Genomic DNA, 17,876 nt, shown 5'->3' on the forward strand with positions numbered 1-17,876 from the left:
CGTTTGTTTTGTGCCTCCTGATATGCAGGCCAGCGCCACATCCACACTTTGTAACGGCTAAACTCTTAACTCCACCCGGCCCGACCGAGGGCATGTTTTGATTCAACACAAATAATTGACGAGAACCCTGGTCATAATGAAACGTTTAAAAATATATTTTAAGGGTTTTAATGTGAATACATATTGGCAATTTAATAGCATACAATATTTGAAGAACGTTATGAAAAGTTTTTACTTTCAACGCAAAGAACAAAATAGAGCTTATTATTGAAACCCAAGCTCTCATTAAAGCATACTTCAGGGCCCCTCCCAGTGCCAGGGCTGACTCAGTCATTCCTCTTCTGACTCCACAGACGCAGCTAACTGCTGTACAGCCTGTAAGCCTGCTTCATACTGCTTCTTCAGACCTTTCAGGTACATGCGCAGACTTTCAGGGTCTAGTCTGGAGTTCCTTGCAGTCTGCAGGAGGCGGGTGGCCAAGTTGTATACTGCCCTTTGCATCTGTGTCTCAGGATCACGTTGTTGCTTGGCCTGTAATAAGAAGACAACACATTACATACTTGACTGAGTGGCTTGCATACTCTCTGGTCTGTTTGAATCATACCATGAGCTGCTTGCTGACATTTGAGGCAATTGTTTTTGCTTCCTGGATAATGGTTGAAGGAAGTGCAGTCATTTCTGCAGCTTTGAGGCCTATAAAAACAAAACAAACAGTTGTGAGAAGACATAAAACCTAAGTTATAGATGTTTGACAGACTTCTACCATAATGTCTTTCTTCTGAACGTCCTCTGTTAATTAAGTATGTATAAACCACAGTCTCATCCCCAGTTTCAACACTGCGTGTGTGTTGAACCTCCATGTGCTGGTTCTCCACGTTTGGATACAGAGACTCCAGTTGGCAAAGTTCCAGAAAATGTGTAGCAAACAGAGTGAATGCCTAGGGAGTTGAAGGTGTATGTATATAATGTACTTTATGACATGTGACTTGGTTTTCTGGTTTTAATATAGGCCATACTTTACCTTCAGGCTAAGGAGGAACTCACAAACTGAGTGACAGATGCCAATACCTTCCTCTGCACTTGTGCCTCTTCCCAATTCATCAATGATGATCAGTGACTTGTCACTGACGTTGTGTATTATGTAGGAAATCTCAAAAAGCATAATGATTAAACAAGTGTACATTCCATTTACTGTCAATAACAAAAGTCATCAATTCAAATGAGCCATACCTCTTTCATTTCCAACATGAATGTGGAAGAACTAGTTTCAAAATCATCATCCACACCTATTCTAGTGAATATTTGATCAGCCACTCGGAAAGATGCATACTCAGCAGGCACAAAAGATCCTAAAATATGATAAAATATTAATATTCAATCTTATTGGGGGGAAAAACATAACTTTAAATGAGTTACCGATTTGAGCCATAATCTGACACAGCGCCACTTGCTTGAGGTAAGTAGATTTGCCACTCATGTTGGGTCCAGTTATAATGACAAAGTTGCTGCCTTCTGAGATATAGGTATTATTTGACACAGGCTGCTGTCCAGCAATTCGCTCCAGAATGGGGTGACGGCCCTGTTTGATGGCCAGTGTGTCTGTGAACTCTGGACGCACTGTCAAATTAATCATGAATAACCTTTTATCAATAATGCATTTACGTATTGTACATGGATTGAAATTCTTTCCACTGCTGGTGAGTTGTTATTTGTTCTAGACCTGACTAAGCTAATAACAGTATTGTACTCAATCATGTTAATAAAGGTGTGCCCGCAGAGAGAGCAGTTGTTGGTGTATGCTCTCCTGATGTGGAGAGGCACACTAAATACAGTGTGTGCCAGTGCACACTTATGTAACGGGGGTAATGCGAGTGAAAGCAAGTTGGGAAAGTGGGGGGCAGGCAGTCAGCACGTGTCTATGCAGAGACACTTAGAGACAGCTGAGGGCCAGTGCCACTGCCCACACGGCTGAATGACTTAGTGCTGCTCACAACCCACACACCAAGAAATAAGGCAAGCGGAGCTGCCAAGTCAGTGCAGGGGATTCTGCCTGTCAGGAGTGAATTTGTCTGCATCATGTGCTTACACAAATCCTTCAGAGAACAATTCACTTTTGCTTAAGGTCAATGTGACTGTGTAGACTGGCTTAAGGGAAGAATACTCACCATAGTCCGAGATTGTGCATGCATTTGCAAGTGACAGCAACATGTCAAGCATGGACACAGCATCAGACAGCTTGTACAGGCAGTGGATGTGTTCATAGACAGTGCTCAGTAGCTGACATATCACCCTGTGGGGACAAGCAGGAAATAAAACGTGAACCACAGAGTACAGTCTACCCTCTAGTGGCCGTGATGCAAACCTTACTACAAATCGAATCAATCAATGACTTACAGATGTATCTACAATATGTATATGTAATATATGATCACATTCAACAAGAAGTAATAGTAATAGCTCTGCTCACAGATAAGACATATGAAAGATCTCCCTCAGGGCCTCGTCACAGCGGTCATTCATCTTTATCAGGTCCGCAGTCATGAAGCTGTAGTTGTTCTTTTGTTTAGTTACCTGTGGGAGACAAAATGTTACAAATGCCAAATGCCTTAATATTTCAATATTTTAAGAGTGCATACCTTTATGAACTCTGGAGGGAGTTTCCCGTCTTGTAAGACCATTCCATCTAGCTTCATTTGGATATAAAATCCACGGGCAGTGCTGAAACTTGTCCGCATTGGCAGGCCATATTTCTCTCCCATTTGATTCACAAGTGCTACAGGGGGTAAGCAACAATCAGGTTGGAACAGTTTGAAAAGTGTTTAAAATTGTAAGATATTTAAGATTGTATTAGAACATAGATGAACACCAGCAATGTCATCCACTATTTCAGTGTAGGCTCTGCGGGCAATGTCCAGGAACTCATTGATGTTTGGCCTCACTGCGTAGCATTTCTGAGTGCGCATGTTCAGACTCCCCTTAAGATATGTTGTGTCATCATTGATCACAGTCTTGATCTGTTCTAGGATCATGTCAAATCTACCGGAACAAAAAACTCTATTGCATTATGCTCCAAAAATGCCAACAAGTTTATAATACTATTTTTTATCCATATATATATTTCATCTGAACCTGTTATCTTCCAGGGAGGTGCTGTATGCCTTTAGCAAAGCAGTGTTACACTCTCTCAGGACTGCCTGATTGTCAAAACAGAATAAATACCTTATCACTCGTAATTAAACCATCAGAACAATTGCCATGCTTTCCTACCCGCAAACGTGGCACCAAATCCAATGTATGCTTAAGTTGAATAACATGAGTAATCTTTGCTTCAGCAGCTTGAACCTACAATCAAATAACAATTGTGTAATTGAACAGAATTACATGGCCAGCACATTTTATTTCCATGTTTTGCAAAGACATTCTGGAGCAATAAAATTACATCAGAATTAGTGCACTTAGAAAATCAAGTACTTACAGTTTCCTGTTTGGGGATTTGAACAAGAACAGAAAGCAGCTGGTCGATGTCAAGGAAATGACCTATTGCTGCGAGAAGCATATGAGAACATTTTCAAAACAGTTGGAAAAGTACATCCTAAGTATATACAGGACTGATATGTGTTGGCTCAGACCGTTCTTTAAACCAAAGAAGAGTTCTTCATTTTGTAGCATTTCCTGTATGCTGTCCAAGCGAATGTTTATAGTGTCGACGTCAAACAAAGGCTCCAGGATATTGGACCGTAGTCTTCTGGCCCCTCCAGATGTTCTTGTGTGGTTAAGAACTCCAAATAATGTATGCTCACTCCTACATAAAGAAAGAAGCATTAAGATAGACGTATGATGTTGTTAAATCTATGACTGATGGGCCCTGGTACCTGTGGTCTCGGTTATTGACGACCAACTCTAAATTGGTGGAAGAAGCCGAGTCAATCATTGCAGTCTGTTCACTCCCCTTAAAGCTCACTTTGAGGGACTTTGGGGCGTACACAGAATTCTGAATGAACTCCAAGTACTTGAGCAGAGCAGCAGCTGCAGCCAGACAGTAGTACCTGAGGCACACAGGGGCAGAGGGGAAAGCTGGTTTGCCACCACCAGATTCTGAATACATTTGTTTTATTTCTGTGTGATGCGCACTTAGCTTGTACTTCCATCAGGACAGTGCTGTATTCTGACGCACACAATTGTTGAATGTACTCCAAGCCTTTTCGTTCATTAAAGTATTTTCTCTGAATGGCTGTAAAGGACGCTCCCTAACGCAAATACAAAACATTTAATTAAATATGCATTGTTTTGCATGGTTATGACTAGATTTATTCAGTACCGAGAAATTCTCAGTAATCAGATTGAAAAGCTTTGTCCCTTTTCCCTTTTCACTCGCTGTGTCTGGCATCAGTATCTCAAGCGGGACAAGAATATGGATCTTAGTTATAACCTTGGAACAAAAGCACAGCATTTAAGTTACACAAAATGCATTGGGTGACAGGTCTGCAGACTATTCTGAATGGGTTACCTTGGCGTACGTTCCAGTGTCTGCAAACTGAGACAAAATGAGCTCTGGACATTTGAGGTTGAGACTTGCCATGCCGATTTCTCCTCTCGCCAGCCCTCGCCCCTCAACCACGGCCACAATTACAGACGCTCCTGTAGTTGATGTTGCAGAGGAACAACTTGTTGCTGCAACATTTGAAAAAAATAAGAAAGCGTGTAATGTAGTATGCTAGATTGATTCACAATTAATAGTACCAGAATGATCAGTCAGGGGTGTTCTGGCAGATTGTGCAGATCTTGGGGTCCGAAGTCTTGGTGTTCCTCTACTACTGTGAGTGGAGGTACTGTCTGTGGCGAGGCGTGATCTGGGGTTATGGAAGAGATGACCTGAGACAAATGATAATAATAGTAACTATTGGATCACGACAACAATCAAAAGAAATCAGCTACTTTTCACCTGCTGTGGTTGTTCTTTGAAATGAAGAAACGTGGCTGGAGCTGGTGCTGGCTTCATCTGCGCTCAGGCGAGATGAATGTGATGAAGCTGAAAGTGGACCATAAGAAGTTGTAGTGTTCAATCCACTTCTGTCCACAAAGCTTGAAGATGCGGCCACGCATTCTGGAGTATCACCACCAGAGGTCACCTCGTCTGTGCTGCTGTGAAACATCTCTACTCATTTGCTCTGCTCGTATTACTTACTTACTACGCCTATGTATTTTACTTGTAAACGATAAATGATGCTAGCTTGATTGTTGCTGAAGAAGCGCGCGAGACTTAGCGTTATGGCGCAAATCTGGCTGATTATTATTATTATTTTATATTATGTTTTATTGGTTTTATTGTACGCAGGTTTATGCTTATTTAGCTTAGCCATTTTGTTAAAATTAATTAAAAAATGGGTTTAAAAAAAGTCTAAACGTATACACAAGAATATTACAACAAACAAATGATTCACATAAAGGAAAACATTTTGGGTTTTACATGCTTTAATTAGCTAATAAGTAATTCATTAATTATTATAGTAAGAAAAAAATATAATAGTTGTAGCTTTATTTTTAGCCAACCGGAAATGTCTGTTGTGTTTCCGGTTGTAATCATCATGGCGGAACACGAAAGTCAGATTCAGTATTTCATCAGAAAACTTGAAAAAAATGATGGTTCTTGTCTGAAACTTAAGCAGTGCTACATGGGAGACGTTGGCTGTGTAGTTTGGGATGCAGCAATTGCCCTCGCCAAGTATTTGGAGACGAAACAATTTATTGATACTTCCAAAGATCTGAATGCCTGGGCTGGAAAGAAGGTAGTAGAGTTGGGAGCTGGCACTGGAGCCGTGGGTTTAATGGCTGCTACACTGGGGTAAGACTGCAAATATTTCTAAATTGCATGCTGATCTTGTTCCATCTAGATTGCGTTATAAAACTTTGGTACTGTTGTACTACAGGGCTCATGTATTTGTGACGGATTTAGAAGAACTGGGGACTCTGTTAAATTTAAACATTCAAGAAAATCTGGATCTTGTCAACAAGGGCTCCATAACTGCAAAGGTATTAAAATGGTTTGTAAAAAAACACTACTACTTCGTCCATTATTATAGATATGATTCCACTTGTATGTATTGGCCATTTTTAACTTCTTGTTATATCTAATTGCAGGGGTGAAGATGTGTCAGACTTCATGCCTCATCCACATTATATCCTCATGGCAGACTGCATCTATTATGAACAGGTAGTTTTTGTGGAGTAACATTTCTATTTTCTGGGCTTGTATGTATCCCACAAAAATATAAAATAAATCAAATCCACAAATGATAACTTAATTTGTGTTTCTTGCAGTCTGTTGTTCCTTTAGTGGAAACACTGAAGTTGCTTGCTGGTCCAGAAACCTGCATTATTTGTTGTTATGAACAACGAACAGAAGGCATTAATCCCAAAATAGAGGAAAGATTTTTTGAGGTAAGCATTGTCTACAACAGAGGTGTCAAAACTATGGCCCGGGGGCCAAACGCAGCCCTCAGACGATTTTTTGTTCCGGCTAAATTGGCCCAAAGAACCAAAAGCGGTACTTTTTACTGTAAAATGAGAAACAACCTGCTATCGTAACCTAAATTACAAATATGTTGATGTCGTACAGACCTAAACTTGGTATTCCAAGCCTTTATTAAAGGTGTGGTGGCTCTTAAATGCCACATTTTGAATGATTCCCTTCATTGTCATGTCGTCTGTGGCACTCTGCTCTGTATATGTTTCAAAATGCAGACCTCAGTGAAAAAGTTTTGACACCCCTGGTCTACAACATCTGAAAATGTTTTAGATTGCACGTGTGACCGCCATAATTTCCATAATTTTGTATTTCAGTTTCTGAAACAGAGCTTTTCCATCGAGGAAATACCTTTAGACCAACAAGACCCAGATTTTAGCTGTCCAGAAATTCACATCTTGCATATCAGAAAAAAGCTTGAATGATTTTGTACTGTATTTTATTGTAGTGTATAGTAAACATTTTCTTATTGTGATATTTGTGTTTATTTATTTTCAATGAAAGTGAACATGCCAAGCACGATACTCAAAGCTGTTTTACATCCATCCATCTTCTTCCATTTATCCGGGTGAATTACAATTGCCCCATGGGCAGGAGCACAAAGTTGGTCAGTGTCATTATATCAGATGGCTACATTTGCACTTGCATTACATATACATTTACATTTATTTTCTAAAAAATAGATCATATGCAAAGATATACTGTATGGTAAACTTGCAGTATAAACATGAAGTACTGTTGATGTGAGTTGTTAAAGACGGTATGGTCCGAATGGGCTCAAATAGTACAGAGTGAGAGGGATCAACTGTGCCTTTTTGATGATGGAGCTGGTGGTCAACTGAGGTCCACTTGAGGTCACTATAGAACATTGGTAGTACATTACTACCAAAAGAGTAGTCATTTTGCCTGGCACCAAAGACACACCTGTGTAAATGGGATTCTTATAACCATGTAGCTTTAAGTTTCCTTTGATACAATAAACACATCAGCAGTCAAACCTCATGACATTTGGCCAATTTAGAAAACTTCACAATTTATCTAACGTTCAAAAAGTCTAGATTACACTCTATTTTTGAAAATGGAATGTCTTTCATCCTTTTGTATTGGAGTACTCAGACTTTCAGGATAATCAAGACATAACAATAGAAACATATTTAAAAATCCTCAGTATTATGTATACTATTCTTTATTTCGGTGTAATCCCTCATTCGTCCAGGCGTGTTCCATAGTAGAAAAAGCTTCAGTTGTAGTCATCTGGACTCAGTTTGAAAAAATAGACGTTTCGACTCTCATCCAAGAGTCATTGTCAAGTATCTACAACTGAAGCTTTTTCTACTATTCTTTATTGTGCAAAATAGTGTTGAATGGCAGATGGTGTACATAAATATGAAGATTTAATGTATGAAACATGTTTTAGTATAGATCATTTGAAATATTATAACGCAATTATTTATATCAGTAAGAAGTCAACACAGTAGCCCTTTGTCGAATCACTGTAGGTGCCAGGCTACTGCAGTGAACATATACAAAAGAGAAGACAAACCTGCGCACTTACTCCAAAACTGCTTTAATTGACAATGTTTTTACCTGACTGGTCATAGTTTTCATAGTGTACCCTCCTTACATAACTTACTAATTGGTTGGCCAATCCAAGAGAGGACAGTTGAAGTTATACACATAATTCTACCATACACACTGAGTACAGGGAAATGTATATAATAAAATAGAATACAGCCATTGTCCACGTTGATCAATAATAGTTGTCTTAATGTAAATTGAAACAGGTTCTTCGACACTTTACAAGAACCTTTGATCTCATATTCTTGATTTAAGCCACTAGAGGCCAGCATTTGTAAAGTGTAATTATAGAAACAAGTCTCTTTGTAACAGCAGCCGTTAATGTCTCCTCATCTTCTAACCAGCTCTATGCCAACATATTTTAAGGAAGCGGTCGGATGCTGTTCCTCTTTGAAATGGACCACTACAGGATTTCTCAGGTCTCCATTCCTGATGTTGCTCCTGTGTTCTGCTATTCGAGTCTTTAGTGGTCTAGATGTTCTGCCCACATAACCAAGTTCTCAGGGGCATTTTAAAGGGTAGATAAAATATATAGTGGAGCATGTAATTGTCCCCTTGATTTTCATAGTCTTGCTTGTCATTGGATGTGTATAAGTTTTGCATTTGTCGATAAAGTTACAGTGTGTACATGACCCTGTAGTTTCCTGGTGGAGGGTCCAAAAATGTGCTGCTTCTCAGTGGAATCAGATCAGACTTGACTGTCATTTGAATTAAGTTTGGAGGATGTTCGTACACCTCTTGAGGAGGCTTGTTGAACACATTTTTCAGGGATGGATCCATTTTAACAACGAACTAGTGCTTTTTCAAGATGTTTTCAATGTCTCTTCCTTAGCATCTTGGCATTTATAGTCAGATTTTCTTTTTTGTTTTGGAAAACACGTTACAAACAATGGCCCCTAGTGTCCTAAATGAAGAATGTGAGATCAAACATTTCTTGTAAAGTGAAGCGTGCCAATGAACCTCTTTCAATTTACATTAAGACAGCTATTATTGATCAACTATAATCCTCTCTTGGATTGGCCAAACAATTAGTGGGTTACAATATAAGGGGGTGGCACACAACTGAAAACTATGACCTGCGTTTTGGAGTAAGTGTGCAGGCTTGTCTCTCTTCTTTTCAGTAGCCCTGGTAATAAACCAATTATATCACCCAGAAAAGTTCCGTCCACATTTAACTTTATGTAACGCCTTTAAACACCAGCTCCAACATGGTGCACTCTAAATTTAGGTTAATTCTACATGTGTGGGAGTTTCCACTGCAAGCCCCAGATTAGCTCTAAGATTATGACTTGATTTCCAGCAAAAACCAAGGCGTCCCCACAGGCATGCAGGGGCCCCTCGGCCTTTCATGCTGCTCTATGTTTACCGAGTGCAGCACAAGTGAAACAGACAGGCCAAATAAAAATGTTAGAGTTGATTGAGGGGAGTTCAGTTCACACTCAAGGCCTCTGTAAATGCGGCATTGAAGTGCACTAAAGCTGACTATGTGAATCATCAATCCACAAAGCACTTTTCATTTCTTTTTCTGACCTGCAGGGCAATAGCGATAGTACTGTATTACAGAATGACTTAGGCCTTTGGGAAAGATTTATCCTATCAAAAGAGACAACAAGAGTGATTAGTTGCTGTTCTTCTTACAAAAACTATAAATTACTGCAGTGGATCTGGGCATAGTCACCACCGGGAAATATCCTCAAGCTCCATATGCAACCTCGCTTTAAATAAACGCACTACAGGACCCCTCCAGAGTCATTAATTTTCGATATTAACTTTTTTCTTACCATGCAACAACTCTGATAAAACTGAAATACTCCCTTCATATAATCTATTAATTAGGTTAGTACTTTGGGGGAATATGAGGAAGCTTGAGTTAAATGAGGACACTCTTCAAGCAATAAAAACTCATCTGGTTTCACATTAAAATGACATTTATCACTTTGGTGGCCTGGTACATTCTTTACCCAATATGGGAACTGCATGCTCCGAGACAGAATGGGGCCAATTCCAGCAGATGTCACAGCACTGGAGTACATTTTACCTGTGAGACAAAACTGGAATAAGGCCAAGTCCTTAGAAACAGCTGAGTAAGACATTGTGGCTGGTTAATTATAGCATTAATTATAGGATGGCAGTCTGAAAACTAAGATACAATACAACAGTCAGAGTATTGTTCTAGAGTGATAATACAAACCAGCTGCTGTACTCGCCACAACCTCAAGGTTCTTTTAAAATAAGATAACATAGGAGGAGGCAAAGGCCTTCAAAGCAGATGGGTGCAACACAGCCAAGTGACACAGAGCAGCCATTGTGTCACTGTAATCACGCTCCCCGGAGCAAACAGACACTGCTCCAGAAAGGGAGGCTCATTTTCTCACTAACTATTAGGGAGTGGCTGGAGAATAGACATCGAAATGGGATGAGTAAAAATAGAGAAGCCTGCAAAATCATTTTGAAACAATGTTCCTTCATGCACTTCAACTGTAGTTCGGGCACAAACATTTTTTTATTTCTTTTCTTTCTTTTTAAGATAAGATAATATAATATTTCATTGTCTCCCATGGCAGAAGTTTGTCCCGGGACAGGGCTCACATGCACACAACAACATCACCAACAATACAAGTGCAGTCAAATCAACAGCACCATTGAACACAAGAATAGGAGACCAAAAAAGACACAACAAGGGCCTGGTAGTCATTACATCATAAACATGTTTTTGATTGCACATTCCCTAAGCCTGTGTGCAGTTTTTTTTTAATCATTGCAAGACTAGGCCTACAGGGGTTCAGTAACGAGAAAAGCTTTGACTGACCTTTATTTAACCAGGAAAGTCCCAATGAAAAATCGATTTAGAATCTCTTTTTCAGGCGAGTCCTACAAAGACACAGGGAGAAGATGCAAACTCGACACAGAAAGGCCCCATGACGCCCACAAATTGAACCCAGCACCTAACCACTAACTGCTGCGCCACTGTGTTGCCAATGCTGATTTTGCTTGTGACCTGTGTCCCCTGGAAACCATTAAACATGTTCAAATTAAATCGTGCTTTTGCCAATAACAAGTGTAATAAATAAATAGATAGATAGAAACTTCACTACAAAAACATTGACTAAGTTGCTGATCCTATCTCTCACTGCCTAATGGTCACTACCTAAAGCCCGGCACCTGCAGCAAATCATACTGTTTTATTCTTTTATTAGGATCCCCATTAACTGCCCATTTACTAGCCAGTCTTCCTGGGGTCAGGAAATCAAGTCATTAAATCAAATGGACAATATATTCATACATAGATGTAATTCATAAACCATAAAGAGTGCCGGCTACAATAGTTCCTTTGGTCCTTTGATGTGTAAGTGTTATGGCGGTCACTTGACTCCGGTTTTAACACCACTGATACGAGAGTGTGTGAAGCTTCTTACTGGTTAGCTAAAAAGAGAACAGGACCAGTGCTTTAAACTGTATATGGAGTACATATACAAGTGTTTCTCCTTCTCCTCCAGAATCCCTGTCTCGCTGAGCTGCAGAGGCTGAACTAGCTCTCAGTCATGATCGGTGCAGGTGCCGGGCTCTAGGTAGTGACCGTTCAGATCAGAGAGAAGATACAGGTTTAAAGCAAATTGAATTTCAGCATTGGATCTGGCAACTCAAATGAGATACGCATGTGAGGCTCACTCTGCTTTCTGATTGGATAATTGTCTTGAAAACCAAACCATTTGTGTGATTAAGAATAAATCAGCATTACAACTGCCATCAGCAAAAGCTCTATTTGATTTGAGCACTTTTACCTCGTATCTAGGGACACAGACAAGTCGTGTTAATGTAATTCTAATTCTAAACCCTCCTCCGCCTTTAATAAGACAGGGCCGAATCCTGGATCATGATAAGCAATCTCCAAGTGCTGTCTGTTTCTCCCTATCAGCTGACTACTAAAAGAATTATTATTGATCATATTACACAAGCTACAGTGTATATGTGGTATTGATCCATGTAGTGCAAGCACAGAGGTGACAGTCGAACGCTGGTCCCACAACACTCTGAAGCGCTGAAGTATTTATCATCATTACGGAAAGTGACAGTTCAACACCAGGGGGGGACGGAAAGGGGTGGGCCAGGCTGGAGTTGTGCATGTGTTTCCCCCTGAGTCATTGCCTAGACCCTGAGCAGACTTGTGCTCTGGGGCTGAGCTGATACACCGAACTGTGGTCTAACACGGATACATTGCCACTCTAAACCTCAGCTCGTGCGTAATTACAGCAACTGTGTGTCAGTCAGTCAGTGCTGGGGTGAGTCAGCGTGGTGGGATGAGGAAGACACTGGAGCAGGCCTTTGAGGTTGCACAAAGAGAGTGTGTTTGATGGATTGTGATGAAAGGTTTCCATAGACTTTGAATGAAAATGATTTGTGTTGTCTCAGCTTGGGACTGTACGACTGTGTTTTCCTAACCATATAAAAGCATCAATACAAGTAATCTGAAATGTATTCTCTAAAGTTTGGATGCAAGAACACATCATTGTAGTGTGTAGGGATAATAAAACTAAAAATAGAGTGTTTATTTTACCATTATTAGTAGTATTATCTTGTCTTACGCTATTTTAATTTTATTTAATTTCTTTTTTTTTTATTTTTTTTTATTTTTTTTTTTATTTTATTTTTTATTATCATTATTTTGTATTTTTTTAAATATTTTTTTAATCTTTATTTATTTTCCCCCTCCATTCCTTATTAGGAAATGAGGGGTTTTGTCTATATGAGTTTTTGTTTATAAGAGTTCTTCTATTAAGATTCCTATAAGTTATCTGTCCTTTTCCTCTACCTGCGTTGCAACAATGAAATTTCCCCACGTGTGGACAATAAGGGATTATCTTATCTTATCTTAAAACAAAACCTATATAAAGCCTTTTGTTAATTGTGTGGTAAAAAGGCATGTAAGGGTTCCTGTTTTCTAGTATTGCTTACATTGGCAGAGCATTTCTTCAAGTGACCCTCTGTCTGCTGCAGCTGGAAAAACAGCACGCACACTCAGGGATGAACCGGCTTGCTCCGTCTGCGTTTGACATCCTGTAATTCTTCCCAAAAAGCCGACTTCGGGCTTTCACAATGGACTATAAATAGAAGAATGTGCATCTCACAGTAAACACAACAAAATGGCAGTAAATAAGTCGAGTAGCAATGCTCTAAATGCCGGTATATTACAATAAACGTGCAATAAAACTACAAACATGTTAAATAAAATAAATCCTCATTGTGACCATGTCAAGTTTGATCTCCAGTAAAAAGTACAACTAAATGTATAATGCTTCTATGTGGCTGTTTATATCACAATACTGTTACCTTTACTATGGGAACAGTAATATATTAGATGGTATGTTAGATGTTTCTTCTCACAATAATCATTATGCCAAAATTCAAGAACTACAACTTTTAGTTCTTGTGCGATAAAACGTTTACTACAAAATAGATCTCAAGCTGACAATACATCGTCTGTTCTAAACTCTGGAATGAGTTGTTTTTACATGTTAGGCAAAGTCTTTCTATTTTTAAATCTTCCCTTTGTGTTGGGTTTAACTGAGCCTGATATGTTATAGACAGATTATCTGATTGTGTTTTAACTTTTGTCTTTTGTTTGTATGTGTGGTATCTTATCTGCTCTTCTGCACTTTGGTTATTTTTAAATAAAGTTGGATTGGAAGTTATTTTGGCTTAAGTCTGGTAAGGGGCAAAGCTCATCCAGTGCATACACTGTACAAAGCATGAGGGGGATATGCATGGCATTTTAGCTTGGCATTCAAGAATGTGCACCTCAGCAGGAAACCTCTAACGACTTTCAGCCACTTCCGGACTTGTTTAACTCTCAGCTCTGTTTGACTTCATTATAAACAGCTTGCTTGAAAAGAGCCTTCAGAAGTGCACAGGCCATAACCAGGGCACACAGTTTCAGCTGGAGCTACTGTGTAAAAACTGGCCTGAAATTCTCTGCACATGGGGCAACTTTATTGAGTGTTAAAGGACACAAGGTGCTTGGCCAGCCCAGTGTGGCTTCACAATCTGGGATTGGCCAAACACACACTTGCAAATTGGAATTACTTTTCCCTTCCATAAAATGCTTTTGAAACAGATTGAAGTAGAAGAAATATGGATTGGTTATGACAGGTCACATCTCTGAAAAGTCCCACACAACAAATCAGTAACATAGACGTGTCAACACTGTCACAATGATTTGGTTTTGGTTTAATGTTTCAAGGAACAGTGAGTTATATTTGTAATTTTGCGGAACATTGCTAAAACAGAATTTGTCCCACGCTTCCTGTTTCTATGTTAAATAAGGAAGCCAACAACAGCTAGAAACTAGTAAAGATCTGATTAAGCCGTCGTCATAGGAACAGCCACCACAAACATCTGTCATAAACATTCTTGTGTGCATTATTTCAAATGTTTGTCTAGTGGCCATGCCATTGGAAAACAAGGAATTAAGTGCTTACAGTGCTCTTGTACCAACCTGTCTCTAAAAACTTGTTTTCAACACAATCAGTATTCAAATGGTTTCACTGAAGAGCACTTTGAATGTTTTTTTCACTGGACGTGTGTGGAATTGAATCCACCAGAGGCAGTGGACTGCTGTGGCCAGTGATGAGGTCATAAACGTTGCTTCCAGTGTCCGAGAGGAGCTAAAGAAGCACTGACCATCATATGGCTGTAATGAAGAGGTGACCATTACAGCCCAATGAAACAGCCTCAGAGGCTAGATCAGAGTTAAAACTGTGCAAAAACACCATCGATTGGTTGTTGATTATACCTTCTGTGAAATAATGCAAGTATATTAAGGTATTTCTGCACAATAAAAACACTTGTTATTGAATCAATTAAAGCTAGATAAGTTTAATACCCTATTGTGGAACATTCCAGGAAAAGCAAGAACATCTCCATGGATACAAGCAGTTACCCTCTACCTGAAAAAGTAGTCACTTGACCTGTTTGGTGGAAGCTCCACCAAATGAACAGGGTTTATGCATATTAAGTGTGACTTATAAAATAACCCAAGGTGAACCTTGGGTTATTTTCACAACAATTGCCATAAGATTTATTAACTGGAGAAACCATAACTTTATCATTATGCTATGTTTTTAAAACATCATCAAACCACTTGACACTGCCAATTGAGCACAATGTAAAACCGATGCAAATGATTTTTGAATCACTTTTTTAATAAGACATTACAATGAAATGTTATGTACATGTTCCACAGTCAAATTAGAAATAAGAGCTGCACCACATGGCGTTTACAACTTTTCACCAATCAGCAGCGTCCCCTGACTGACCCGATGGTACGTGACGCAGGGCTACTGTACTTCTGTATACTCATGCTACAGATAGAGGCTATCATATACTGTCTCAATACTGAGACTTATCTCCTGTGTTATTAGAATGAGAGCACTCAGAGCTGAATGACATTCCATTGGAAAGATTGAGTCCACTACATGTTACCCAAAAATAAAAATTAAATGCATCCCAACAAGCATGTGTAAATTACTGCGGCCAATTTCTGCACAATTATATATCAAGACATGACACAGTAGGTCAATCATGTAACTATATAGCCCACATAAGGGGAGGAAGGGGGAACAAAACAGGTCTGGAGTAACTTTTCTCTCATGTGAAGACTGATGACAAAAAGATGCAAGAAATGGTCCATTTCATTTTCCCCTGCAGCATACAATCAAATCAAATAAATCAAATGAGTTGTTACAGTACTGTGTAGGAAAAAATGCCTTCCAGAGTCTTCAAAGTCGGCTACTTGACATCAACCATGTCACTTTTGAAGAAAATAACCAGAACCTAGAAACCAGTATTAGTCCAACGGCAATACAAGTTGATAGAAAATAATATAAAAGAGGAGAAACCATAGGCAAAGGCGGTGATCTCAGTGGCTTCAATAGTAGAATCCTATATTTCAATATTGACAAGCCTCCCAGTTAATACATGTGGCAAGCCTGCTAGAGAATAAAAGCAAACTTCAAGCCAGCAAACCCAGTTAAATATAAATTAGTGGTAGGATGAACTTAAAAAAGGAAGATAAATCAACATTTTCTTAACCATATCATTGAGAGATTATTTGTTACTCACACTTTAACATTTGGACCTAAAACCATCCGTTCTTTATCATTAAGACTTGTAGTTTGAAGTTAGCCATGTCAAGCCTTCATACAGTCCATCACCTGTGGTGGCACAGGACGGCTGAACATACCAATTCCTATCTCGGATGCGCGTCAATCCAAGCTTCTCTTGGATTTCGTGGGGCTTCATGGCGTCAGGGAGATCTTGCTTGTTGGCGAATATCAAGATGATGGCATCCCTCATCTCCCGGTCATTGATGATGCGATGGAGCTCTTGCCGTGCTTCATCTATGCGATCCCTGTCTGCACAGTCCACCACAAATATTAACCCTTGGGTGCCTGTATAGTAGTGTCGCCACAGGGGTCGGATCTTGTCCTGGCCCCCAACGTCCCACACGTTGAACTTTACATTCTTGTAGGTGACAGTTTCCACATTGAATCCAACTGTGGGAATTGTAGTCACAGACTGTCCGAGCTTGAGTTTGTAAAGTATTGTGGTCTTGCCAGCAGCATCTAGTCCCAGCATTAATATTCTCATCTCTTTATTGCCAAATATTTTTGAGAGCATTTTACCCATTTTGAGCTACTGTGCATAAATACTTCAATCGACCAGAAAGAGAGTCCCACTTCTTCTGAATGTGCAGCTTAAGGCGGCAGTAGCTTCAATGGCAGATTATACTTGAGATCATTCCTCAGACATGTCTATGTGGACATGTCCAAAGACCCAGAATGAAGGGACATGAATGTTCCGACTTTCACCAGGCGCAGGGCCTCTCTCACAACATGGTACAGACACTAACAGCTCAGCAGTTCGTTCATACTTGTGCTGAACAGAGACACAAGCGGCAGATGAAGCTCCAACAGGCGGTGAGTGCGGCTCTGGCGTGTGGCGGTCCTCCTCCCCGGGTGTGCCCTTGTACACCTCAACGTAAAGCCGCAGAAAAGCTGTCCTCGGCGCTTATTCCACGAAACAAACGGGCCATGCGTTGTGGAGAAATGCTCTTAAGGGTTCGGCACCACAGTGGCTCCTGGGATGGACTCTTGTGGCCCTGAAATGAGATTTAGGAAAGAGGGTCAGACGAGCCAAATGAGCTAGTTCCATCTCATGGTCGCTAAATACCGCTCCTAAGCTAACATTAGCTCGTTGCCGAGTAGGCTAACGTTAAGCTAAAGGCTAACATGAAGAGTAGCAGTTACAAACTAATCATGTGCTGTGTAGTATGTCCTTTATTTTGTTAACGAATCGCAGTATTATGTGTGTTCATCGCGGTCTATTCGCTCCAGTCATAAATATGCATTTACCGTCTCTCCGCCGTCTTATATCTTGTTAAATTCACACAGCCGTTCTCCTTCAGTCGAGCTGGTTCGCTACTCCACCGGAAAGGTGTGGAGCTGCATCTGGCCGCCACTTCCTCTCGTGGCTTCATTCAGTTCATCTGCGCTGCGCTTTCAGTGTGAATGTGTACGATACTCCCACTACAGTACTACTACAGTACTACTACAGTACTACTACAGTACTAATGCAGTACTACAACGGCACTACTACAGCACTACTACAGTACTACTACAGCTGTCAACCCCCAGCTCACAACACACTAAACTTCACAAATTTCACCCCATAGTTTAACATAATCAAAAATACATATATTCGGCTGCTTTTAAGATAA

The 17,876-nt window shown here is 40.0% G+C and overlaps 3 protein-coding genes across 3 annotated transcripts; 1 reads left to right on the forward strand and 2 right to left on the reverse strand.

Moving 5' to 3' along the window:
• Window positions 1-165: 165 nt before the first annotated feature.
• Window positions 166-5,234, reverse strand: msh4 (mutS homolog 4). Its single transcript, XM_072458011.1, has 20 exons — window positions 4,943-5,234; window positions 4,741-4,872; window positions 4,508-4,671; window positions 4,319-4,429; window positions 4,132-4,247; window positions 3,873-4,046; window positions 3,630-3,802; window positions 3,476-3,543; window positions 3,268-3,342; window positions 3,130-3,194; window positions 2,867-3,036; window positions 2,637-2,773; window positions 2,468-2,571; window positions 2,166-2,290; window positions 1,417-1,617; window positions 1,231-1,349; window positions 1,022-1,150; window positions 764-938; window positions 605-693; window positions 166-531 (listed from the first exon to the last, which is right to left on the reverse strand). The coding sequence occupies exons 1-20, from the start codon at window positions 5,151-5,153 to the stop codon at window positions 331-333; spliced, it is 2,739 nt and encodes a 912-aa protein (XP_072314112.1). The 5' UTR covers window positions 5,154-5,234; the 3' UTR covers window positions 166-330.
• A 324-nt stretch (window positions 5,235-5,558) lies between these two features.
• vcpkmt (valosin containing protein lysine (K) methyltransferase) lies at window positions 5,559-6,998 on the forward strand. The gene is made up of 5 exons (XM_072457612.1): window positions 5,559-5,842; window positions 5,928-6,041; window positions 6,139-6,211; window positions 6,319-6,438; window positions 6,841-6,998. Exons 1-5 carry the CDS (start codon window positions 5,586-5,588, stop codon window positions 6,946-6,948), a joined length of 672 nt encoding a protein of 223 aa, XP_072313713.1. The 5' UTR covers window positions 5,559-5,585; the 3' UTR covers window positions 6,949-6,998.
• Window positions 6,999-15,279: 8,281 nt separating this feature from the next.
• Window positions 15,280-17,661, reverse strand: arf6b (ADP-ribosylation factor 6b). Its single transcript, XM_072457413.1, has 2 exons — window positions 17,512-17,661; window positions 15,280-17,258 (listed from the first exon to the last, which is right to left on the reverse strand). The coding sequence occupies exon 2, from the start codon at window positions 16,784-16,786 to the stop codon at window positions 16,259-16,261; it is 528 nt and encodes a 175-aa protein (XP_072313514.1). The 5' UTR covers window positions 16,787-17,258; window positions 17,512-17,661; the 3' UTR covers window positions 15,280-16,258.
• Between the last annotated feature and the right edge of the window lie 215 nt (window positions 17,662-17,876).

Source organism: Eucyclogobius newberryi, unplaced genomic scaffold (genome assembly GCF_026437365.1).
Source record: "Eucyclogobius newberryi isolate DKJ021-1_F unplaced genomic scaffold, fEucNew1.0.hap1 SCAF_21, whole genome shotgun sequence".
Taxonomy (NCBI): domain Eukaryota; kingdom Metazoa; phylum Chordata; class Actinopteri; order Gobiiformes; family Gobiidae; genus Eucyclogobius; species Eucyclogobius newberryi.

Coding starts and splice junctions, on each gene's coding strand:
- arf6b (XM_072457413.1), bottom strand. CDS start 16,786: ATGGGTAAAATGCTCTCAAAAATATTTGGCAATAAAGAGATGAGAATA.
- vcpkmt (XM_072457612.1), top strand. CDS start 5,586: ATGGCGGAACACGAAAGTCAGATTCAGTATTTCATCAGAAAACTTGAA. Junction 6,042..6,138: donor ACTGCAAAGGTATTAAAATG/GTTTGTAAAAAA, acceptor ATCTAATTGCAG/GGGTGAAGATGTGTCAGACT. Junction 6,212..6,318: donor ACTGCATCTATTATGAACAG/GTAGTTTTTGTG, acceptor TGTTTCTTGCAG/TCTGTTGTTCCTTTAGTGGA.
- msh4 (XM_072458011.1), bottom strand. CDS start 5,153: ATGTTTCACAGCAGCACAGACGAGGTGACCTCTGGTGGTGATACTCCA. Junction 3,803..3,872: donor GTCAATAACCGAGACCACAG/GTACCAGGGCCC, acceptor TTCTTTATGTAG/GAGTGAGCATACATTATTTG. Junction 2,572..2,636: donor TCCCTCCAGAGTTCATAAAG/GTATGCACTCTT, acceptor TGTCTCCCACAG/GTAACTAAACAAAAGAACAA.